Genomic DNA, 26,305 nt, shown 5'->3' on the forward strand with positions numbered 1-26,305 from the left:
TGTCATTGCTCATCCAGTTCTTGTGAATGGTCTTGGACATGGTCTCTTTTCTGGTCTTGTGATGGTCTTGACGACAATACTGATACAAATAATATTATGCACTTACATGTACATGAATGTTTACTTAGATGTTTATCCATTGTGCAGTGTGTAGTGTCACACAAAGACAAATTCATGCATTTGGGATTTTTAAGCACATTCGTGTGTATATTAAAGGTGGTGTACACCATTGGTAAAATCCCGAAAATCGGACTACTGTATAATCCTGAAATATCTTACTTGAAAGAAAGTACATAACAGTCTCAATCAGTCTGTAAAATATTTCCTCCCAGAATGCTTTAGTTTTTGAGAAAACAAAAATTGTTCTCTTTTTTTACTATAGTCGGCCGACCATCGTAATAAAGTTAATTTCACATTGCACTCCACATCCTTCAACAGGCGCCAATTTTCTTATATAGTGTTCGAGATGTTGTGGGAGTCTCCATTAATGAACGGACAATTCTTTCACCAGAAGCACTGTGAACTGAAATTATAGAAACCAGAGTGTTAGGCGTAAAGTAAAAAATAAATTGGATCAGTGTGAAGTTGAATTTTATTTAAGGAAAGGTTTTTTTAACGGGAATACTTAGCAAATTCAAAATCACCCCTATTAATGGTATGATCCAATATGGCGGCTGTTTCTGAGCATGATGAAAAGTGCGATTTCCACACGTTAATCCTCCCTTGTTTTAGATATAATTCTTTTTTACTTATAATTATTAATGACTCAAATATGAATGGAGTTTTTGACTTTCATCGACGTGTGAACTGACATGAAAGTGCTGTTATAAGCACGATTGCGCGCGCACTTGGGCATGGACACGAGTCAACTGCTGTGTTCCTGGATGAAGTTTTTTCATGAATCTGCAATGCTACATTGTCCAGGAGGCGCATTGCTCCAAGGTAAATTCACTGACTCCTCCTAGCCATTAAAAACTGCTCCATTTTAAGGGAATGAGAACCTGTCATGCCTATTATGGACGTTGCTCACTTGTACTACGAACGCCCTATAATCCATAGATTTTACGCAAGATACAAGACTTTCGATTTGAGCGTTGAAAAGGCCGCGCTGTTTTTCTCGATTTTTCACAAAGCAGTTGACCCAAACATGGAACAAGTGAGTGGAATGCATGTTGCAGTGAATAGTCTCTCCGTCCCATATCTTACTTCAAATGTGGGATTGACCTATCCAAGTTTGAGAGTTAGCCACGCCCCTTTGACAACCCCTTGTCATTTTGTATGTTGAGTTTGTCTCAGAATTGGTGCGTTCTGCGTCTGTTTTGTGTGGAACAGTATTTCACAAGCTGGGTTGACGCGATTCTTCCAAGATAGGTTAATTCTTTCCATTAACTTCTTTCACAGAATACACTTCAAAGAAGACTGCTCCATCCATGGAAATGTCTTAATGACACACTGTATTGTGCATGTATTGCAATTATCTCTTTTGTCCACAGAAACTAAGGGTTCTCTGATCAATTAAGTTATTATTTTCAGTACCACTACCTTGAGGTTTACTCAATCATAAATGGCTTACATCAGTGAAATTATTGACAACTTGAAACATCTGAGTAAATATGTATATCATAAGTGATATATGCACATGTCAATTTTTATGATGTTTCTTGTAGTTTAAAATTTTTGAAATGCTATAGTGTAGAATTGCAGCACATGTATTGAAATTCAGGATCCAAGAGCCAAACAAAACATTTTTGCCAAACAGTGTATCTTTGCAGTGTTTGAGACAGTGGAGTGAGCAGTTCTTATAATGAACAAACTTTTCCTTAAAAGTGCCCCAGGCACTATACAGATAGCTCAAGCCTGAAGAAACCTGTGGAGGGGAGACATGAGAAGCAGAACAGAGAAAAACCTAGAAAAATTTTCTGGTTAAAACCCACAGAATTACGAAGGGGCCCAAACCCAATTCACATGTGAGCCTGGTGAGATTTGAACCTGGGCTGCAGAGGTGAAAGGCAAAAAAAGAAAAACTGTTCCATCCTAACTTCCCAAATACTGTACATGTACATTTATGTTGTCTTCCTGATGTCATACTCTTTGAAAGTTGGGGGAAAAACAAGATTTCTGTTGGTACCAAAGCACCATTTCCTTCATTAAGTGACTCTCCCCACAGCCCTTAATTCACCACTGATATGAAGGCAGTAATTAAGAAAACAGAATCCCTTGACTTCAGCTACAAATAAAAATAGAATTTACTGGCCCAGACTCTGGATGACCCCATAGTAGAGAAAGTGCAGAATACATCTGTATATGTAAAAAAAAATTAACACTTACATGTACATATACATGTACCAAGCAAAGTCATTATTGACCCAGTAAGAGCTGAACAAAGTTGATAGGAATTGCCAAAAAAACTGTACCATGCTGTTTGCCCCTAATGTCAGTGTGCAAAAACCTTGTTGAAATGGCAGTATAAAAAAGGTAAATAAATATATGGGTCCATAATGTGAATTTTACTTTCAAACATTTTTGTGTGCAACTTTAACTTCTCTTAAACATAGAAGAAAACTATCTCACACCCCAGTTTGGTTACTCCCATTTAAGAATGAACTTTTTGAAAATGTTTACAATTTTCCTTACTTTTCCAGACAAAGGGGGCGCTGTTGCTGGGAGGACATTTTAGGAAGATACTGTTTATTTGAGGGTTTTGTTCAAAAGGTGAACTCAAAATTTGACCTTTGAAAATATTTGTTTGAAAACTTTGCTCACTGGCCTACTGTCATGATTGGATTTCCCAATTAAATGAAATTGATGACAGCAAAATAGCCAAAACTCTGGAAAATTTTGGTGCAATTATAACTTCAACACATTTCTGCCATAGTTACACTCTGCTTATACATGTAAATATGTATATTGGCATCAGTAGCATGAAAATTGAAGAGGCACTTAAAATACCTGTTAAATAGCACAACAAATAGTGAAATGGGATTTAATGAATAAGAAGCATTCACAAGCATTGCATTAAAACACATTGCATGGGGTTCAGGACTGCATGTAACACTAATGAGAGGATATGCATCAAAACGCAGTCTTTTACATGCAAATGGCCTTGGATTTGTCCAGAGTTCACTCATCCATTGTTTTTGTGTTTTGGTACAATTGTTTACAGTACTAGTTTACTTGTGTACACTGAAGACAGAGGGACCCAGTACTACCTTTAAAAGCTTACCAGAGAATGTGTGGGTGTTCAAGTGTATCCCTGTTGTGAGTGGGTACACGTGCACATGTGATTAGATTAGGCCCCAAATGGCCACTTCCTGTTTCAGGAGAAACTGGGAAGGGTCCAGCTCTCTCATCTGTCAGCAGAGTGTGGGTTAAATTAGTCTTGACAAATTGTGCAATGTCTAAACACTGAGCAGCAAGGGCCTGATATGCCTGATGTATGCCATCAAGGTCAGAGGGTCAGTGACCCCCCCTCCTGTTGTTCATAAGTTGCAGGAGGGACCCTGATGAGGTTGGATCAGGTGATCAATATCCATTGATTACATGCATATCTGATAAGCCTCTTGCAAATGGAATTGTCACATATTGTGGGATTGTCGATGGAATCCATCATTATGGTGAAAGTAAGTGTGAAACCAGAGAGCATGTTGAAATACATGTACAGTTGTTTTTAGTGCATTGATCCTTATGGGCTTGGGAACAGGCCATGCAGCACTGCATGCTGCACAGTACCGGTACATGTACATGTACATGATGTAAATGTACATTTGGTACATAGAATTGGCCGTTCTTACGCATATATTATACATGTATAGTATACATGTATGTTGCACAAAAACATCACTGTTATTCCTGCTCACTTGGCCTGCAGTCTCAGCTCCCTGGGGAGTATGAAGCTCAGTGTGGCCATTTCAGGCTCTACACATGTACCTTGCTAAATGTCAAATGCACTTCCATGGCTGCAGTAACCACCTCTGCTCTCACATACAGGTACATGTACCAGGTACCTATTTACTCCTGGCAAAGAAAGAGGCAAGTAGGAGTAAAGTGTTATGCCCATTGTCACTGCGTGTTCTGTAACCAGCTGTTGGATTTAAACCAATGACCCTGCAGTTGGGAGTGACAAACCCTATCCACCAGGTACTGTTGGCTATACAGAATCCACTGATTTCAAGCAGCATCTCTCTTGGGGTGGCACACATCATGCCTGCTCTTGCTTTTTCTGTAGAGTCTGGCATACCGATAGAATACGCACCAGTAATTTTGCAAATGTTTATGATAGTGGACACACCTTATCGCGTTCCTGGATCACAAAGTCTGTCCATTTGTCTTCACTAAGGAGATACTCGTGTCCGGAAGGGCTAATGTATAAGTTACCATGTTCATGTATTTCTTTTTTTGGGGGGGGGGAGTTTTTTACCAAGCTGTTTAATGAACAAAAATTTCAAGGACTTTCGATAGACTATGGAACAGTTTAGACCCCTGATTTCTATATGCAGCTCTATGTAGTAACACTAACAGGTGCTTTTAGTTAAGAGATCATGTACAGAATGCAGGTTGCCTTCTTTTGGGGGGGGGTTGAATTTGGAGGGGATTGGGTAGGGTGGGGGACTTACATGCACATGTATGTACTGGACGGTCAAGGATTGATTCGGTGCTGTAATTTCAATTTAGGGAGGACTTCATGAGGGAGGGCATCATCTGTGATTGAGGCTTGTACCATACGGGTATGTGGACATTGAGGATTTATGCCAATATGCATGTCCATTTTTTACTCTTGTAGGCAACCTGCTAAAGGGTGTTGTCCAGCTTTTAACGATGAAGACATTATGAAAATTAAGTTTCAGACTTTTTCAGGGAAACTAGACAGAACAATTCACCATGATAGAAACACCATGTAAAGGGGAAGTCCTCAAACACCCAATGCACATTTGCTGTGGCAAAGAATCACGAGGTTGAATAGGTGAAGAAATAACTTCTGTGGTCAGCCTACCGGTACATGCACGGTACATGCACGGTACAAACCCAGAAGTGACCCACTTCTCAATGAAAAGAAATGAGATCAGATAAAATAGTACTGTGCCAGAATTTGCAGCATGTGTCGGTATTTGAAATCAAAAGATTGATTTTACAGAATTATCTATTCAGACTTTGACACCAGGGAATTTTTTAAAAATAAACTTGAGAGTATACATGTATGTAGTTATTTCACTTTTGCTGGTATGTACACTGCCCCGCAAATGATATAGCGCACGCGTACGTGAACATTTATTTCGTTGTTACTCTCATGTAATATTTAAAACATTAAACAAAAGCATTATAGAAATGTTTATTGGTGTGTATGCTTCAATAAAATTGTCCTTGGTATTGCATATTAATGTTTAAATGTTATTAAAATGATAAAAAACGAACTTAACTGTTTTCTGTGTGTACAAAGTTAATGGGGGGACGTGGCGAAATCCAAGATGGCGGCGCCCATGGCACGCCAATAAACACGAAGGACCTGGATCAGTTTAGTAGCGTGTAAAACCTCCACGAGCATCGATAACGCTTTTACACCTTCTTGGCATTGAAGCCAAGAGATTGGTGATGAAGTGGCGGTCCATTCCATCCCAAATCCGCTGGAGAATTTGGAACAGCTCCTCCTTACTTCCTGGCCTCCGATTCTCACGACGGAGTCGCAATTCAAGCTCGTTCCAAAGATTCTCCAACGGATTGAGGTCAGGACTCTGGGCCGGCCACTCCATCACCTCAAACTGCCAACTGCCCCCCATTTCAGTGATGAAATCGGGGGTTGGATCAGCCAAGAATTCCTGTGTAATTCTTGCGGTGTGTGGGGGGGCATTGTCGTGCTGAAACAGGAAGTCAAGGCCGATCAAACCGTGGGCAGAAGGCAGCATGTGGTCACGGAGAATATCGACGTAAACACCGGCGTTGATATTCTCCACGACCCGTGTCAGCGCACCGGTGCCCGCAGAGCTCATACAGCCCCAAACCATGATGCCAGATCCTCCATGCTTTACTGACGGAACCACACAGTTCTCCGAGAACTCCTCCCCCACCAGCCTTCTGACGTAAACGCGGCCGTCAGATTGATACAGCTGGAACCGCGACTCATCGCTCCAAAGAACGCGGCTCCAGTCATCAGCCGTCCACGCCAGATGCTCCCGGGCCCAGGCTAGACGCCTTGCTTTGTGAGTAGCTGAAAGGCGGGGCTTGTGCCTTGCTACTCGACCATTCAAGCCAGCTGCTGCCAGGCGACGAGACACGGTGGAGTGATGGACATCGACACCAGTCTGGGCGAGTTCCATTCGCAACTTGGGGGCAGTCAGGAAACGGTTTCGGCGGCATGTCCGCACCAGGAACCGGTCATCCCGCGCACTGGTGGACCTTGGACGGCCAGATTTTGGGAGGCTTGCCATGGATCCTCTTTCCACCAGCTTCTTTAAATTAGTCCTGACGGTGTTGTCACTGATGCCAAGACGCCTGGCTATCTCTCGTTTCGAAATTCCTTCCGCATGCCAAGCTTCGATCATGCCTTTTTGGCGGTCAGTCAGGGGCGTTTTCGTGGCCATTGTGTTCGGCTTTGAGATTCGAGTGAAAGGATTCATATGCAAAATAGTCCCCCTATATAAAGCACTTGAATCCCCAGTTTCTATAGCCTTCAAACGGGTCAACTTTTACTTCATAAATATTCAAAAAATGTATTTTCCCGCCGCGCGAAGTTTGTTGCCATTGGTTTAAATGCCACTATAATATATTAATGAGCTTCATGAATATTAAATGACCTCTTTCAATATGGCGATTTTACACGGTCGCGAAACGCTGTCGCGACATTGTTCTTAAATGGAACCATAAGACCAACATGGACCCTTCGAAATATGAATTTATTTGATTAAAATAATGACACAAGACACAGGTTGGTAAATTTATTGACAAACTGAGACATTTTATGGAAAAATCAGCAACTGAAAAATACAACCGAGGTGCGCTATATCAATTGCGGGGCAGTATATATGTATTTCCTCACAGATGCACTTTTCGCTTGAGGTTTGCCTGGATATATCAAATAGAATCCATGCAACTGAAAGCTGTGGACCATCCACATACACGTATCAATAAGGCCATTAGCATTACATAAACATGCAGTATGGACATACATACACTGTACATGTACTGTATGGCAAAAATATGTCTCTCGTCTTCAGTTGTAAATCATAACTTGAACAAGACTTGTGCTAGAGTTATGGTTCACAAGTGCATGCAGTAGTACTAGATACACAAAGTTGTTTACATGTAAGAATTTCTTCAAGCAGGAGAGAACTTTTTTCACTATGGCCCTATATAATACAGCGTCTGCACACATTGGCATACATGTAGATATACGTGTTCATACATACATGTACATGTACACATGTGTTCATACATACATGCATGTACATGTACATGTACCAGCAGTGGTACTTGCAGCAAAGCCATAGGGACCAACAGTGATGCCAGTGCATTGCAATTACAATGGTTACTCTCTTTACGCCTGATCTTGGTTAACACTGGCCTGTTAGAATCATTGACCTGACTTGAGGACATCTTTTAAAAGGATTACAGTGTACATGTATGTGCCTTTTAGTCCATTCATACTCAACAGTTGAGTGCACTGTGTCATATACGGTATGTAAATGTACATGTACATGTACATTGATACAAGAACAGAGTGCATGCTTGGGTGTGTTCACCAGTGCCCAGGTGAGCAACACTAAACATATAGTATATTATTGAGTGTTATGAATGGACATTTATTTGGGAAACATACTTTTCAGACAGTACACGTGTTAAGCTGCAGGTACATGTAGATGATAATATGGACAGGGTTTCTTACACGGTTGCACATGTACATGCACAATATTTTTCAATTTAGGTTGGCATCGAAACTACATGTACATGTACATTGCAGAACAATTGAAAGGGGATCAGTTTTCACAAAACATTTAGTTTATGAACATGTATGTATTCTGCATGTAAACTACTCAAAAAAAGAGCTCAGTCTGCAGTATAATGTACATGATGTTTAATTTATACATGTATGCAGCCCTTTCATAGTTTAACCCTCGTGAAATGATACCCATTAATAGATATGAGCACAACTGATATACATGTACATGTGGCAGTGTCCTCCACGGGCTGTTTTAAAAATTTTGGGCCGCCCCACAAAAATTTGCCACCCTACTAAAATTTGTGCGATCCTGCTATTTTTTTGAGTAGTGTAGTTTTCCCCGAATGTCTACTTTCTCAAGACTTTAATAAAAAGGAGGTTTACCGCAGCTTGTGGATCAAGTTTGAAATTACGGACGACGCTTATGATGTACTGACAATGACAAGGAACACCAAGAGTTGAGTGCAGCACGAGTCTATACGTGACGTTGCGTTATGTAAGGCATGTGTATTGGTGTAGACTGCATGGTCCCTCTCCTCCCGTATAATGCATTTTCAAAATGTAGTAGCGTCGAGAACCAGTTTATTAAAGTAGAAATTCCTTAACGCAAGAGGGCGTATTTTTCGAAAACTAAGCTGGGTCTAAATAACTTGGCTATGGCCTGATGTTACGCGCGAGTCTATGTAGAGGGGCCGCAGCCAGTTTGCAATTCGTCACTGTGTAATTTAAACCACAGCCCAATGAATGGTTCGGATCTCAGATCTCAGGTGATCGTTGGCTGCCTACCGTTGTGCATGGTCAACCTCGTGTCCCGAAAAACCATCGCGTATGTTTTGTACATGTACACCTACATTGTATTGCGCAAGCGTGTACATGTACACGCAGTGCATGTGACTGGTACCCGCAGCACAACATTGTTTTGCGGAGTGTGCGCGGGCGCCAGTGGAAGGACCGTGCCATGCCTGAGCAGCCCCCATGCTCTGCTCTGATGGAGGGGTTGCTTCATTTTTATGACGTGAGCTGGAAATTGTAAACTTATCTTTGCCTGAACATATTTCTTTTGTCCTTTTGTATTCAAGGGCACATTTTGAGGCTTGTGTTTACTCTGCCTTTTCACAGTCAACTGATCATTGAGAAAACCGCATGCTCTGTGCATCTGAAGCATGTTTCGAGTCACTAACATGACTAAGGTTCAGCAAAAAATGCTCCAGAAATAAAAATAATTTCGTCATCAAATCTTTCAATGAAGAAATTCCTTCTGAAGAATATCCTAGCCAATATTTCTCATTGTAAATGCAATCAGATTTGGGGCCAAATTACAGACGAAAGTGGACTGGAAATTGCCCCAGAATGCACCACAGAGCATCTAGAATCCAAAATTTTCTGGGGTCAAGCGGGCCCCGGACCCCACACCGTAAGGGCTTCGCGCTCACAATTTTGTCTACCGCCCTGCCAAAATGTTCGGCCGTGGAGAACACTGATGTACATGTGTACTGCATGTAGCCACTTGTTAAATTGATTTCCGAGGATGTACACGCACATGTAAGAAAAGGGTGTGCTTAAAAGGGGCTTAAATGTCAGTCCTATAATATGTGAAAGTGAAGATTTTATAATTATAGCTAGAATGTGAACATGTACAGTAGGTGTCGTCGGCTTCCAAATAGAGCCCGAAGGATGGAAAAAGTCCGAGCATAGAGCACATCTTAATATGGGCATTTTTGTTCGCCTTACATGGCCTTGCCAACATGCCCGTAAGGAAGTGAATCTGTGCAGGAAATGCAAGGACCCTGGTTCTTGATTGGGGACTGTCCCCTCTTTTCCCGTAATCCATCTCCAGTCAAGGAACTGCTTCATTCTACCCCCTTCAACATGCACTCTAACCCACAGTGGCAGCATCATATCATTTTGTAAGGTTCAAGGGTTGTGTGGTGCATGCATGCTGATAATGCATACAAGTGAATGTGGACAATATGGTTGCATCTATAGGCATTCACTTTTTTTGTGTACAAGGTCTAATTAATATCACCAGCCATTACGGAAAGTATTGATTAAGAAGAAAATACAATATAAATTTGTGAAATGTGCCTCTCCAGCCATGGTATTTAAAGGTAGTGTATAGGATTTGCATGTACTGCAATTTGTCAAAATTGGCCAATTGTGGGATTTGTGATTTACTTTGTGTATCATTCCACAAACTTGTTATACCAGTATCTTTTTCGTTAGTTAATGATGAGTTCAGGCTTACCAAAGGCGTGTTGGCAGTATGTACATGTATACCGGTATTACCCAGTATGTATAGACTCTTCCAACAGCTCAATGCTTCACGCACTCTTTCGTTGCGCCCATTAATGGTTGCGGTATTTGAACGAATTGTATTTTTCAAAGATCGTCCTGACAGATGATTTCACAGATTTGTCTGACACTGTTACGCACTTACTTTACAAGTAAGATATTTCCAGATACATGTAATCTGACAGTCCTGTTTTTGAGATCGTGCAAATCCTACATATATAAACTACCTTTAACCATTCTTTTATTAGGACCATGCTGAATTTGCATGGAAGTTTTGAAATGTCACCAGATTTTGCAACTGGTAGCTTAGTATGAAATTGTATCGGACCAGTGCTTTGAAATGTTGCTGTCTGAAAAAAGAAGAGGATTAAAGGTTGGGTTTGTATCCATGTTTTTAGGAGGAGGGGGACTTCATTTTTGGATGTATTGCAGGAATAGCCAAGACCTTTTTTGGGTGGGGGTGGGAATGAACAAATCACTTTTTCTGGGGAAAATGTTGGAGGCGGGGGATACATGTAAGCAAAACATTTATCAGCAAAAAAAACCAAAAAACACTAATAATAAACAATTAATGGCTGGAAGGGGTCAATTTGGATTTTGCTTTTTTTTGTTTGAGCAAATTGGATATTTTGCACCCCTTTCCATTTAAAAAAATTTCTTTTTTTTTTTTTTCGTTTTCAACTTATCATACAGGGCGAAGTGTTCCCCTCTCCCCACATCGCCCAGTGGTTATGACCCATGATTTCTGTTCAAAGGATCTTTTGTACACAGGTACATGTGTGTTTGTGGTCTTCTTATGTCTTTAACCTCCCTTTTTTTCTCTTTACAGAGCGGGCACTAAGTGATTCTGGGGACAGCATGTCTGTCAAAAGTGGCAGTGAACCAGATTGGCAGAATCCATGTAAGTTTCTAAACAACTACATCCACATGTAATGGTAAAATATAAGAACTTCATGTATCTGCGATGTGTTTTATTTTATCCACATTGTACATGCATCTAGCTGGATAATCTTTCTTTTGTCTGTTGGTTTTTTTGGGGGGGTGGGGGCTTTGGTTTGGTTTCTGTATTTGTTTTGTTTTTTCAGTTACAATATAAGAAAACAATCAAATTAACAGAAAAATGTACAATTTTGAACTAATATGGAGGAGTTTAAGGAGATTATTGGTAAATGCCAATAAAACTATGCGTTATGACATACATGTATGCTAAGACCTTGAATGTAATGTTTAACTGCCAAGTTCACCATTGAGCAAGGAATATGTTCATCTTTACAACTATTGTATTATACATGCTACACACGTACACAATGGACACACACCATATCCTAGCTGTGGCCCCTCAGTCAGTAGTTCAGAACAGGTAGGTGCTGTGGAGCTTCTTGTTCAGGTACTTTGAGGTCTTGACAGTTCAATGCCAACATGAGGTCCCCTGCCAGTCCCTGTGACTCCACAAAAAAAACCAAATTTCTGAACCACAAGCCACTTTCCCAGAAGCGGGAAAGTGGAGATTTCCTCCCACTTTCTCTGGAGGCATATGGATGTCCTGACCCCCACATGTCATTCACTTTAAGGCAGTCCAAGCATGATGTGACATTTAGGCTTGTTTGGAAGTGTTTTTTTTTTTAAATCGTTCTTCTCTCTTCAAATTTTGGACTTTCATTGGTGAAAAACAATCAGGGCACAGTAGTACTTTACAAGAGTCAGTCCACTCTACGTGTACATGTGGGTTCTGCCATTTAGTAACAATGCATCGCATTCCTCTTCAAAATTGAACATGGGGCACAGTTCTGTGCAAATCCCGGCAAACATTTGCTTTATGTGCAAAGTGTTCATCATGCCCATTGTTGGAGGATTTCTGGCTAGCAGAAGCAGTGTGCCATTGCAGAAGAGCCATGATCTTTGTAAACTTATTCAAATATATTACATTTGTATTACATATGTACTTCACAAGTAATGAGACAGTTTATCTCTTTTTAGTGCAGTGTTACATGTATGACATACTCATGCTGACAAGTCAACACTTAACTTCCATAGTTCTCTCCATGCAGTGGCCTGTATTCAAAATACATGTAAATAATTGGCAAAAGTTCATACACAGGCACATGATTTGTCATGTGAGTACATTGTAAGGGGATCACATTAAAGTCTTATACATGTACAGAAAGTGGATTGTTCACCAGGACTGATCCCTCTTACATTGTGCAATACAGTGTCACTCTAGTGACCCATTTGGCATGCATCAACTGCTGTTTTCCAAGAAAAAAAATTTGAGGTACTGTGCAATTACTCTAAAGTACTGCCTCGTAACCTTGGATCCTACTGGGCCTTTGGGAATATTTTTTCTGGAACAATTGGGATCAACGTCCTCATGATGAAGCCTGCCACTGCCTTCGGTGCTGTATGTTGTTTAGAGTTTTCAAAATCCTGACAGTTTTTCCCAGAGAACTTTATTGGTGGTGAAATTTTTCTGTGGTGAGCGTTGAACTTTCCACCGATGGCCTTTTTCATGCTTCCTGGAGGATGAGTCATAAGGATTGTGAAATCAAGGCATCTCATCAGTAAACAACTTGGGTTGGGGCCCACAAGAGGGTAGATCCTGATGTTTTCCTCTCTGGCTTCTCTCTACCCGTAGCCCGTCAGGTTTACATCATTTAGCATACTTAGTTCAAACTTGTCATGAACTGAAAATATCAGGGTACTTCCAAAATGGCCCAGAGGGGGTTCAAAAATGTCCAAGGCACCCCTCTGGCTAAAACCTTGCAGAAATTGTTGCAGGAAGATTGACACAGCCACACACGTCTTTCTGTGGTCTTGGAGACATAGCAACATATTCTCTTATCCTGTTCGGTTTTCATTTTTTATTTATTGCATTTTTATGAGGGCTAATTCCCTTCAACGTCAGCGTACAATCAGGAATGGTACATTACACATTTATAAACCACACAATTTGGAAGGTTTGATCAGGCCATTTATGTGTACATGTACCACTTTATAAATGCCTCATTGCCATGCTAATCACTATTTAATTTGCCAATATCAGCTTACTGAAACATGCAACAGTAAACTTCATAACATGCTGATTCATGTTGTCATGGCAATTGGCCCTGGGAGGTCATTATGGCTGAGGAACAATGGGGTGCGTCCCCTATTGTTGAGCTTGATGTACCAGTGCTGCTGTGCCCCAGAGAGTGCCCCAGTGCATACAGTAGGCAAAGCGAAAGTGAAACTTCTTAGAAATGGCTGTTTGTGAAGGTTTGCCCCCACATCCTGGTCAGTCAGCTTTGATGATAAATAAACTTTTGGCCCACAGGGTATAAATGTACATGTATGTGGAGGCTAAGAGGACACAAACATGCAAGTAGGATATTGCACAGGCTGGTAGTTGGGTCCCCATGGACACCAGTGTCATTGTGTTGTGTACACAGCCAGCTTCACTGGAATGGTCCACATTGGGGTGGAGGGGAGGAGGGCTGTGAGCTCCCGATCTCCCCGCTGGCTCACATCATCAGCTGTGGCAGTAAGGCATAGGATGGGTCAATGGCCTGCACTATGGGTTAGGGAAATGGCAAATAATAAGGCGGATGGGATGATGATAGAAATGCCAAGGGCAAGGACAAGAGGGTTGGACCTTGCTAGCTCAGAAGTTGCTGCAGCTCCTTTGTTTTTTATTCTTATTTGACAGCTTGAACTGCGTGGACTGGAGACAAACAAAATTAGCAGCATGTAACGGCACTAAATGGGTACATTCATGAATAAGTGCATTGAACCTCTTGGCACATTTAAAGGGCCCATGAAAAGTGGTTTTTACAAGATTTAATTGAAAACTGCTCGTTTTTAAACAATATCCATAATTTTAAAAGTTGCCTTTTTGAATAATACATGGAAGGAAAAACTTTAAAAGAAGTTTTTGGCGATACTGCCCTACCCCCGAGAGGTATCTCATTAACATAGAAAATTTGCATATATCTGTGACGGACATCGCTACACGCTGCTAGTGCATCTATACTTGTTTTGGATAAGTTCAGAAAATTCAGTCCAATTCTTGGGTGTTTTAGAAATTGTACTGACCAGATGTGTTCACCCATAACTTTTCAACCAAATCAAAATTTTGGCAAATTTGGAGGTTGAAAGTCAGGCTGACCAGGGCCAAATATTCAAGCTCCAAACTGTGCAGTGTGCAATTCTAGCCACCATGTTTTCTTCCGGAACATGTGGATGGACAGCTTGTTTCAATATTTGAAACAATTCATGTTCAGTTTGTCCATGGAGGTCATCATGGACCCTTGAAACCACAATAGTCTATTATTTTCTCCAGTTTTGATTTCAACTTCTCCCAAAATTTCTCCACCCCCCCAAGAAAAAAGGCTTTCTAGGCTCCCATTTGTACATGTACAATGCTGTACATGTATGATTGGTGCAGAAACAGGAAACCTAATCATTGGGGGGGGCCTAATAAGCACATTTAAAGGCATGCACAGTGTACATATACGTATGCGTAGCAAATCCTTAGCTACTGTTTGCTGAATACATCACATTTGACAAGCAGTAGTGCTTCTTAGCACTAAGTAGCAGCCCATTATATTTGGACAGGTTGTAGGATTTTTTAATACATGTAGCTTGCTTCCGTTTATGAAAACCGTCTTCCCCTCAGAAATGGAATAAAACCTTACACCAGTGCACCATGCACAAGGCCAGAACAACTTACATTTAGTTTGCATTTAATTATCATGAACATGTGACATTGTTTTATTTTAAATAATGCCTAAACGTTAGCATATAGTACCAGTACATTGAAATGAGGACAGATTTACATGTACATGAATGTATGTAACTCATGGCCAAATAAGTGACCTGCAATTTAATAAAAGAGAATTGATGGAGCACTATGAAACACAACAGCTTTCTGTTGGTTAAAATTGGCTATTTAAAACATTTTATACAATCTTTTAAAAATATCAGAAAATTTGTGTTGAAACAAAAAATGAAACAAAATCAAAAGTGCTATATTATTTCTTCTCTTTCAGTAACTATTGTTACTACCCAAGAAGAACCAAATAGCTTTGCCACCAGCGGTGTTTTCTCTTCAAATGAATTGAGAAGACTCACCCAAGGTGAGTTTCCTTCAGCGTTTACTGAATGACTTGTTTGTTACAAATCTTAAAGAAAAGATACAGTTATTGCTTGGTTGAATTGGTTTCCACTCGTAGCAGTCTTATGTGGAGATTAAATAACGTGTCCAGCTCATAAATTTTAGTATTCCAAAGATCTTGCATATTTTTGAAGAGAATAAGGAAAAAATTCTCATAGAACCATGCTGGGAATTTTTTGGGAATTCTTAACTGGGCTGTGAATGAAAAGTCAGTTATACAGATTCAGGAAAATACCTTTCTGGCGTGATTTCCCTTGGCATTTCTGACGAGCAAAAGTAGTGTTTTACAGATAGTGGCCAGCGTGAGAAAAAAAATGGAAATATGATGGTTTCTTAACTTCTTAGAACACAGAAACAGCAGTACTGGTTGACGGTTTTGTTCCCTGTACTTTCATACTTTCTTCATTCAAAAAATGTATGGAAATTTTGTTACTTCGTGTACATATGAACTTCAAATGGTATCAGTTCCAATCCCATCATGGGGTCACAGTTCTGTTCCTGATTCAGGAAAGAGACAAAGAAAAAGGAAAACCTCAGTAAAATCCTTGAATAAAATGTCATAAATTTTTAATTCAAAGTCCAGTTGGTCTTCTGAACATGACTGTTGGCCCACCTTCTGATAATATTGAGATTGAAATTTTGATTCTGAGTGAAGAATTCTATCTGATATTCTGTTCTGATATCTGGCAAAGTGTTGCTGAAACAAACTCATCAGTTTCATTTCCGAGTTACTGTAATTTAAGAATGTTTAATTTCCAGTGACTAATCATTTCAGCTCAGGCCAGACCATATCATCATCAGTTACATATATATCATCATTCTGTGAGCTGTTTAAATTCTAAAATCACATTTTCGTGATTGAATAATTTGCCATCGGTCAAACAGGTTCAATCTGTGATGGGGCCTCGTGCACCTTGCCTCTAAGTGACCTGGAGAGTCCTACATACTACCAGTATGCCACCGATGTCACTCAGCCACTGGCCACCCGTCGCCACATCCAGCCCAACCATCCCATCACCAAGCGGATTAAGCGCAACTCCAGCACCATGTCCTCAGCTGACGACGATGTGGACAGCGTGGGGGAAGACACTGAGAATCTGAACTTCTATGGCCGGTCCCCTGCCTCACTCAGCAGCCAATCTGGTAGCTGGCACAGTGACATTGACCCTGGTACGTTTACCAGTCAGGGGATGTTTGCAATATATCACTGCATGGTCCAGGAACATTCCTATTAGGTGGCATTTCATTTTAAAGAAACGAAAAAGAAGTGACACTGCACCAACCGGGGGAAAAATAAGTCATTAATAAAAACATAAAAACCCAAAGCCATTTAATAGTGCTTGTTACTACCAGTATTTGTCAGTACGATTTTTACCCAGGTGTAATCAAAAAATAAGGTTGTTAGTGACAGGTTCTGTGGTAAAGGTTAGGTTTAGGTGAGGAGAAGACAAACCCAGTGCCCTTTCAAGCTGCAAATGCAATTTATTTCAGCTAATGTATATGTCAGCGGAAAATCTTGCTGAACAAACTAACATGTCATGAAAAAAGTGGCCAGTTGTATTGTGAATTTAATCTTTTGGAGTGAATAGTTTCTGTGGAAACACAATGGACAATGGAGAAGTTCAAAGGATACGTGATATTGTCGGAATTGAGATATGATGCCTTAACTGAAGCAAGGCTGAGATGCATTGGCTACATCTTTTGCCAGTGCTAGCCAATTTATTTATGACTAGTGTACACCTGGACGTGTACTCCACAGACAAGAGCTTTTGACAAGATTCAACTTGCAAATGGCTGACCGTCAGTGTTGCATCTGGTACCTCTCTTTGCAGGCACTAGCCCCGTGGTCCCGTCCAGCCTATCACATGTCAGTCACAAGCCCAAGATCTCAGAGGGGGCCAGCAACTTTGCATCCCAGTCCTCCCCAGCAACTAGGAGGGTCCTGAAAGTTGAACCAAAGATTGAAGAAGATGGTGGCCTGTCTTCCTGTTCCCTGCATCAAGGACTGGCCCAGGTTACGCAGGCAACCGAATACAAGGGTGAGATACCAATGAGTTCAATATTACTACAGTTCTGTACAGTCTACATGCATTGAAGCTTGAGGGTTGCATAATTTCTGCATTTATTCTCGTCAGCTGTTGACATAACCAATGAGAAGATAAGAATATGTGTTCAAACGATACCTTGGTAAGCATGCTGAAAAAACTTGTTCTGCTTTTGTTGGAATGGAGCAACATCTTTCGAAATGTCGGTTGATATATGTTAACAACTATTTTAGCAATTGAAGAGTTTTATGGTGGTCACATTTAGTCTGCAAAATCATCCTTTTATGATTTACTGCAGCTTAGGTACCCCGTATTAAATGACCGTACATTATATGTAATGGTTTGTTGAGAAAGACCAGGATAAATCCGCCATGTAAAGTCTTTTTACCTTTTTTATTGTTTGACTTGTGATAAAAACGGACATGAGTATTAACAATAAAGTGCGTCAATTTAACAGGACAAATTACAGTGCAGTAATCCAAAGTTTGGAAAAAATTAGAAAAAAAGTTAGTGATAATGTTCATCCTATTTTCTTGCAATGCAGAATTCTGCTTTCATGATGCTTTCTTTGTAATCTTGTTCCTTGCCTTCAAGTAGGTCAAATCCAAGGAACAATGGCGTCTTTCACTGGTCCCACATTAGCGCAGGCTTCCCATTATTCTAACCAGCTGAGGTTACACTCCCAGCACCCAGACACCGCCCCACTCTCAGACTTTGTTCAGCTGGTATGCCACCAAGACAACTACCAACAACAGGTAAATCCCTCACTTCTTTTCTTGGTGCTCAAAACCCAGCCTTTGTGCCAATTGTTACAGGGAAACAAGGGGCCAAAAGAATTACTTGGATAATAGTAAGACACAGTTCTTGCATTTTTCAAAACAGTGCCTGAAACAGGAAAGCATACATGTATTTGCCACTGGCAGTTCCGAATTTTTTTGGAGGCAAGGCCCTAGGGTCACTTTTTCGAGAGGATTACCTCCTAGGTTCTGTAATTAATTGACAAGTGCTTAAAACCTTGGTTTAAAATCAACGACAATGTGACATCTAGGATTGAAAACTCCGTAGTATTTGTGTTGTACGTACATGAACACAGCATTTTTAGGAACTGTGACAGTAAAGGCATTCCTAATTTGGTCATAAACCAGGTCAAAAATGGTGCAGTCAGCAACACCAGCAGTCCCACCAAGATAGCTGGGTTCATCCCCACAGCCATGCTTCCACCACCCCCTCCCCCTCCAATGGCACGACCAGTTGCCATAGCAACCTCCATTGGCCAAACTGGTGCCCTTTCCAGTGTGACCAGTCAAACGAGCATCCCAAATTCAACAAGTGCCCAAGGTGAGTTTCCCGAATTTTGTATTCCTTCTACTGCAAGAAATCCTCGCATGAGGCCATCTAAGTTCCCTTTATTTGTCCAGTAATCAAACTTCTTTGTTTGAATATTCAATGTTATCAGCTTCATGACTGCTCATAGGTGTTCAGCATCCGCTACACTTAATATTAATTCAATTTTTATTTGCATATCCATTTGCAAATCTGTTTTCAGTATCAAAACTATGATACACCATATATTCCTGTCATTTAATAAACCTAGCTTAGGTTTCCGTTGTACAAGGGGGAAAAGCTTTGATTCCCCAAAGTTTATTGCCCTCTCAATTTCCACACGGAAACACCACAGGAGGAGTAATTGCTGAACAATGCCCGTCAGCTGATTCGTGGGGCACACAGGAAGTCACATGACCTGGCAACACTACTGCCAAGGCCCCCATTGAATGTCATGGCCAATTAGGACCTGCCGATGATTCATGCTTGTCATTGGCTCAGCTGGTTGCCAGGGCAACTGGGGAGTTATAAAACCATCTGGGGGGTGCTGGGGAGAAACGGGTGATATTTATTTCCTCTTCTGTGGCTGCGATCCAAATTGTCATATGAGTGGGTTGCACCAGGGATTTGGGTGGGCCATTAGATCAAAGAGTGCACCAGAAGCAGTGCATAGAGTGGTTTTGGAATTAGTCAGTATTCCATGGGTAGATTTTCCGCTTCAAGGCCAGGATCTACCGTACTTAGATAATTGTGCTTCTAGAAAATGCTGAAACTGATGATGTCAAGAGTTAATGGCAAATACACGTGAATCATGAGTTAGTTACATGCATAGGATGTCAGCTTGCACTTTTTGCATTACATCCCTACATCACATGCAAAAAGAGCTATCCTTAACCACAGTATTCCAGCAGAAAAATGTGTGAACATATTACAGAAACTCAGATATCCTATCTAAGATAACTGCATGTACATGTAACGGAAATTGACTCGGAAGTTATAATGTATATGTGACTAGCTTTGCATAAAAGGGTAATAAATCGCGCAGTGCCAAGACACGCAATGGCTTGGTCTACCGGTATTTGAAGATTGAGGGCAACATTTCTTCAAAAACGTGATTTTGTGTTTTTTCCTGTAAAAGCTTCCGTAATATTTATATTTTCAGAATTTGTGACAACAAACAGGGATTCTGATGATTAATGATGAAAAATTGATCATTCAGTAGAAAATCCTACATACATGTTGCATTGTGTTTCCAAGCGCTACACTTTATGAGATTTTTCTCAAAAAGTGCTTTTATTGAATCCATGTGAATATACAAATGTCTATCTCTGGAATGCAGCGCACTACAGGGGTCATTCATATATCAAATTTTAGCCAAATCAAAAACTCATAACCTTAATCTGGTGACTTATTACCCATTTTTCTAGAGCCAGTCACATGAGTTACAATTACATGTATCCAGAGTTTCTTTTGTTTATTCATGTGCTTTCATACTTCACTGAACAAGCTTTGAACCTCCCCCCAAAAAACACCTGCTACTGAAAACATTAGAAATTGCATGACATGGCACCTCACCCTTCTTCTATGTGTTATTTCAAAATATCTTTTTTTTTTTATGGAGCTTCGTTGGAGAAGCCTTGTCTCCAAAAAGTGAGCCCTTGACACTGTTTAACCCAGAATGGTGTGCCTAGCATGCCATACTATGGAAGCAGCTCAGGCACTTAGTTGTTACAAATCCTGCCGTAGATGGACAAAGTGCAGGCCGCACTTAGCCATGCATGCATAAACCCCAGACAGAGGACCCAGCTTCTTGTCATTCTGAACTGGGGCAGTAAGTGACAACTGGTTGGGCCTTATAGTCATGAGGAATACTATAGCTCTTCCTCCGTTAGCACTTTTGCAGAATCCACAGAGCTCAAGTGGGAAAACTTGTGCTCAATGTTCCACTAACTATGGCAGGAGGAGCATGCTTTCTGTACTGTGATGAAGCAGTACAGAAATAGAGACAGAATTTGTACAAACTTATGGCTGGTTTCCTCCCCTTTTTATCTTTTATTTGGCCCCACGGAGTGAAAAGGGCTGTTAGCAGTGATCTGTTTGTGATGTATACTTTGTCTTGCATGCTAATGTTAACATCTGAAAAAGCTGTCCACAGAATGAAGGCAAACAGCAAGTCTTGTATCCCTGGTCATGTTCACAATTTGTCATGCAAAGCAACGTAAGGTATTAACTATGTACTACTGTTGTAGCAGTGTCACCAACAGGCTGTGAGATCTGACCCCCAAAAGTTGGCTACTCGGCCCAAAGTGGCCAATGTATACCCCCCCTCCCCCGTATTCAAATCAAATACTGTTTGCTGCAGGGTGCTGCATACTGTGTATCACAACGGGTGGGTTGACAGACACTTTGCGCATCTCTGGGGGAAAAAAAAACAAAAAACGATACTTTCTGATTGGACAGATGCTTTAGAGTATGCAAGTACATGTGGACATGGGGACACCTGCATGTACAGTGTGACATTGAACACCATTTTGTTCCTTTTTCTACACACCTGACATTACCAAGCAGATGAGAGCATTTCGCATCTGCTTGAGAATGCTATGATCAGTGGTGAGAAAAGGTGCATTCATGTTTGTCTTCTCCCTATCGCAAGTTCCCACATTGAGGTGTAGATTCCTTCCCCAATGAGTCACAAATTGACCAAAGGATATGCTACTGGGGAAAGTTGCTGTGCATGATGGGGCACTTATTGCTTGCATGAGGGCCAGTTTGTGCATTGTCACCTGCATGTGAAAACAATTCCTTCACTGACAGGGCATGCTTGTAAAGTGCATGGCTGCTTGCTCAATACTTGGGGGAGTTATTTTTTTCCCACAGGCATTGTTACCTGTAGTTGAGATAATATCATTTTCTTTCTGAAACATAACCGGGCCTTCAGTGCAACATAAAGGTGTGACAAATGTAACTGTCTGGTTGAGTTCAGCATCCTCTCTATGTGCGTAACGCTCATTTGATCGGGCTTCTTTTTCATTACAACCTCTCTCACACAGGTAATTTAGTTAAACCCTAACACTCCTCAGTCCTCCAACAGGTGAAGGATTGAGGAGGATTAGGGTTAATGAGTAACTCCTCGAGGCAACTGGCAGTTATTAGGTTTAGGTGATCCCAGCATTTTTTAAATTGTAAAGTCCAGAAGTCAAGATTCTTTTGAGATTAATTGATTTAAATTTCTTGTGGAAGAACTAAGAACCTGCTAAAAAATTCCAGTATGAATCGTTCATTGGTAATACATGTACATGTATAGGGTTATTGAGTGGTGAGCAGAGTTATTTACTGCCGAGAATTCATTAAGAACCTGCAGTTTCTAAAGACAAAACTGACTTGTTTCAAAAGAATCGGTTTCTTCTCTGATGGTATTTCCTGGTGTTTGAGCTCACCTTGGATTGCCTCGTCAGCAGAATTAGTGGGCACTGCTTGGTACTGACTTTCTGACTCCACTGCAAAAGTTAATTGGCATAAACGTACATGTACAAGTAGAATTGCCCAAAGCTGTCATGCATTTGTCTATTTTGTCATCTTCGCTTTCCATTTCAGCTGCGCATAGAAACAGGATCCCAAAATCAGCAACACCCAGGAGAACCCTAGGTCAGCAGTCCTGATCCATTCTTACACATCCCAGCCCATGTGTGAATATGTGTTCATGAAGGGAAACAGTGCTTTGTGTATTTTCTCTTGACAATACAACCCTCAGAATGAAGCCAGTTGATTGCGTTGAACCATAGCTTTTGTCTTGTATCTCACATGCTGTGTTGGCCGCAGTCTCCTCCGCATCACTAGCGCCCTCTTCTTCCTCCTCCTCTTCTTCGTCGGTGGCGTCTAGTTTGACTACGGCCGCCAGCTCATCCTGCCCGACCACACCCCCTGTGAGTAGGAGCATCATGACGAGCCCCTTCACGGTGCTGGGTACCAGCCGGCCTGATAACGGTCTGGTGCATGCCCACCAACAACAGGTGTGTCTCAGTCTGGATCCTCAAGATTCGCTCCCCGGCCCCTATCCCATCCCATCCCCCCCGCCCATTTCAGACTTAACTGATATCAGCCATGTTGGAAACATGGCTGATACAAGGTACAAGTTCAGTAAAGAGCTGCTGATACTTTTTCACTTTAGAAATACGAGAACTGTTCCAATATAAAGTGAGTTATTTTCCAAGACATTGCCACCATGGACTAACACGTTCTTCAGGCGCCTTCAAGAGAAGCAAAGCATGGTGGAAGATTTCTTGCACCCAGTAAAGAGTGCGTACCTAAATACTTTGGCCAGGATGCTGAGAAATAAATTCATTGTGTTGATGTCAAAGTGTAGCTTCCCCGTGCACTTCATGGGGCGTTAAAAGATGCTGTGATCTTGGAATGGATAGTTTTTGGTTGGTGGTAATTTTTTCCCCACTCAGGGACAGAATTTGGCCACTTTGTAGGAACATTAACATGCGTCCACTATACGGTCATGTCTGGTGGTAAACAAAATTAACTCGCATACATGTATATGCTCAAGCCTGCTTTGCTTCTGATTAATACATTTTCTTTTACTTTTAGCAACTTCGCCTGCTTTTTTGTCATTAACAATGCATCCTCACTCAACAAAGTATGTAGCATCCTGCATTTGATGTGAAATACGCATGAAAAGAAATCACTAAAAAAGCTTTACAGTTTGTTTAATCTGTGCAAGATATCTCCGTGTTGTTTTCTATATTGTGGTCTTCTGCTCACTAACATCTTTTCAATCAATTTTAGGTGCTCTCCTACCCCAGTATCAGCCCCATCAACATCAGTCCCACAACGATTGGATTTCTTACCTCCCCGGTTGCAACGCCCAGATCTACGCCGCGATCGACGCCCATCCCACGTTGGACGACACCCCTGATTTCACTCGATGAGAATGCAGACTACACCATGCTCTCTGGTAAACTTGCCAGTATAACTGTATTTACTCTTAATAGCGTGGACAATATTCCTCCTACTTTTCCTGAATACTTTTCCCAGCATGATGGTATCAGTGAAAGTCTACCCACCTAACATGCACAGACAGTTTTGTGTTTTAATGCCCTGCTGATGGAGTCAAAGTGGCATACTGCTTCTGGCTTGTTTAAAGCTGAATATGATACAACTTCCATAGTCTACATTGGGCATCCTGATTAAACAAAGCATGCTTGAAATTCAAGCTCTAAGCAAAAAAAAATCAAACTTTCAGAAAATCATTTGTATGTAATTTGTCTCTTTGGTTGCACAGAGCAACAAGTAAACCAAAACAATGCTTATAAACTAAATTATACCTTGTGAAGAAAATTCTATTCTGCAACGATGGTAGGATTTCCAAGGTTGCATCTCAAATGATGGGCATGAAACCAAAAATCTAGATTTCAAGATTGTGGATTTTCAGGGATCCTGAGCAGCAAGTGAAAAGATTGCAGCACTTACTGCAATGCACACTCTAGGGAAAGAATGACACATTATCTTTATCTTAGTAAATTGTTAAATGTCTGAATTTCATCATCTTGAGAAAGTGAGCCCTCACCTGTTCAGGCATACCTACATGTAGCAGTGTCATTCTGCCCTCTTACATGTCCATTTTGAGGAGAGTTCATAAATATTGTGACGTCATAGTTCAAGCAAGACAGAGTTCTTACCCACTTAACGTGTACAGTGATTACAGTTCCAAAATGCTTAAAATACAGTCATCGGCTTCAAACAAATCTTCACAAACAAGAGACACAGAGAAAGAGAAAACCCAGATTTTATGTATGGGTACAGTGCCATGGGTCAGGAATCAATTTCCCACCTTGCTAATGTGAAGGCCACACATGTACATGTACTTCATATCTTTGGGGAAAAAAATCTTCTAGAATCAGAAGAGGCTTTCACGTGCCAAGAAACAGGTACAATTCTCAGAAATGGTAATAAACATTCTACATGTAAGTGATTCAAGCTAGGGACCTATGACTCTGGTGGTTTCCATGGTATCTCTCTGGAGGGGATGGATCCCCTGATTCGCCCTTTTTTTAATGAGCTGAGCAGCTGTTTTATGAGTCACCTCCTATACCGTCATCTGATATTGGCCTGTCATAGTGCATGGATGCTTTCTGGCCTTGAGGTGGTGAGAGGTCAACCCTTGTGTGCCCCAGCAGGGAGAAAAATAACATCTCAAACTTGATTGGCTTGCTGCCAGTCATTGTAGAGCTCTGTGATCCGGATATCCTGTATATCAAAGGGCATGTGATAATTGTCACAAACTGATTTAGTGTGCAATCAAGTTTGATTTTCCTTCATGTACGTGTAAATTCACATCTGGGTTTAAGGAATGCTTATTTTGTATTTTCACTCTTGAAAGGGCTATGCATTTGAATTGAAACATCAGTTCCTCTTAATCGTAAACAAGATAAAAGTAAATCATTGTGGCTATCAGTGCTTAGCTGGGGGAAGGAAGCAGTAACTTGCTTACTCTTGGGACATGTTGCTTTCCTATTTCTTTTCCCCTCCCCTGCCCCTTCCCTGCACCCCCTCCCACCCTTGGCATAAAACTTGGATATGCTGCTTTTGACTATTAAACTTAAAATACCAGATCTGACTTGAGCCATCTGGAGGAACACCATGTACAAGTTCAGGTTATGCTTTGAAATGTCTAATAATGAACAGTATATGAATATGGAAGGTATAACATTCCTTTAGAGTTTTTAAAAGTGTTCATTCATTCTCAAGAAAAAGTGAAAAGCATCATGGATCATATAAAGAACTGCACCACTTCTTTATATTTTCTAACTTGCATATTTTAAACCCCCACCCATATTTGTGGGTGTGAAGCTGTTTGCATAATGCATGTGTAAGTTTCCAAAGTTGGAAACCATCCTCTCGCCCTGTGACTGTTTTTCTATTTTAATTTTCTCACTGTTGCTAATGTCCCATATTTCTTTTTGGCCTTACCAGGTTTAATAGCAGCTGCAACCAGTGAGGAAGCGTTCCTCAGCTGCGGTGGTAGGTGTCACCCATTATTTCAAGATACATTTTGTACATTAAATAAAAAAAAAACCACAATAACATCGATGACAGCTTTGTCATGGGACAAAGGCAAAGCAAAGGGTACGGCATGTATTGAGAAAAGTCCATGACAGCAGGCTATTGTACGTACACTGTAACCCGCAGAATCCAGTGGCAGCCACATTTGAATGCTGATCCGAGCAAAAGAGACGTGGTTGGATCATTGCATTCAGCAGACACCTGTTTTGTGTTTGGATTTCCTGGTTGTTCCCAGAAAGCTTACGTACATGGATGTTTGAAAGGGGGTCCTAAGGTACTCAGTAGACCGAAGAGATGAGCGTGTACTGTCTTTTCCAAAGGCAGATAGAGGTGATTTTTCAAAGCGTGAAGGTCTCATAACATCAGAAGTCAGTTTTAACACAAGGTGTGACTTTAATTGCATGGTCCACATCATCAGGTCAAAATGTTTATGTGTTAAACATGAAAATGTCAACTTCTTTCTTTTTTTTCCCTCTTCCCTATCCCCCCCCTTTTTTGCAG

The 26,305-nt window shown here is 41.0% G+C and overlaps 1 protein-coding gene across 3 annotated transcripts in view; it reads left to right on the forward strand.

Moving 5' to 3' along the window:
- The window catches only part of LOC110980171 (nuclear factor 1 X-type-like), a 36,895-nt gene that overhangs the window by 2,216 nt on the left and 8,374 nt on the right, over positions 1-26,305 (forward strand). For 2 of the 3 annotated variants that reach the window (XM_022236559.2, XM_087143792.1), the window contains exons 3-11: positions 11,049-11,120; positions 15,244-15,330; positions 16,254-16,538; positions 17,201-17,407; positions 18,011-18,168; positions 18,559-18,751; positions 22,556-22,746; positions 23,528-23,696; positions 25,715-25,762. In XM_022236559.2, the coding sequence (XP_022092251.1) occupies positions 11,049-11,120; positions 15,244-15,330; positions 16,254-16,538; positions 17,201-17,407; positions 18,011-18,168; positions 18,559-18,751; positions 22,556-22,746; positions 23,528-23,696; positions 25,715-25,762 (1,410 nt within the window). The remainder of the gene's footprint in view (positions 1-11,048; positions 11,121-15,243; positions 15,331-16,253; positions 16,539-17,200; positions 17,408-18,010; positions 18,169-18,558; positions 18,752-22,555; positions 22,747-23,527; positions 23,697-25,714; positions 25,763-26,305) is intronic. The other variant, XR_015427306.1, reaches the window with a different exon arrangement.

This window comes from Acanthaster planci, linkage group LG12, assembly GCF_054643075.1.
Source record: "Acanthaster planci isolate LZ-2023a linkage group LG12, COTS_SCS, whole genome shotgun sequence".
Lineage (NCBI taxonomy): Eukaryota > Metazoa > Echinodermata > Asteroidea > Valvatida > Acanthasteridae > Acanthaster > Acanthaster planci.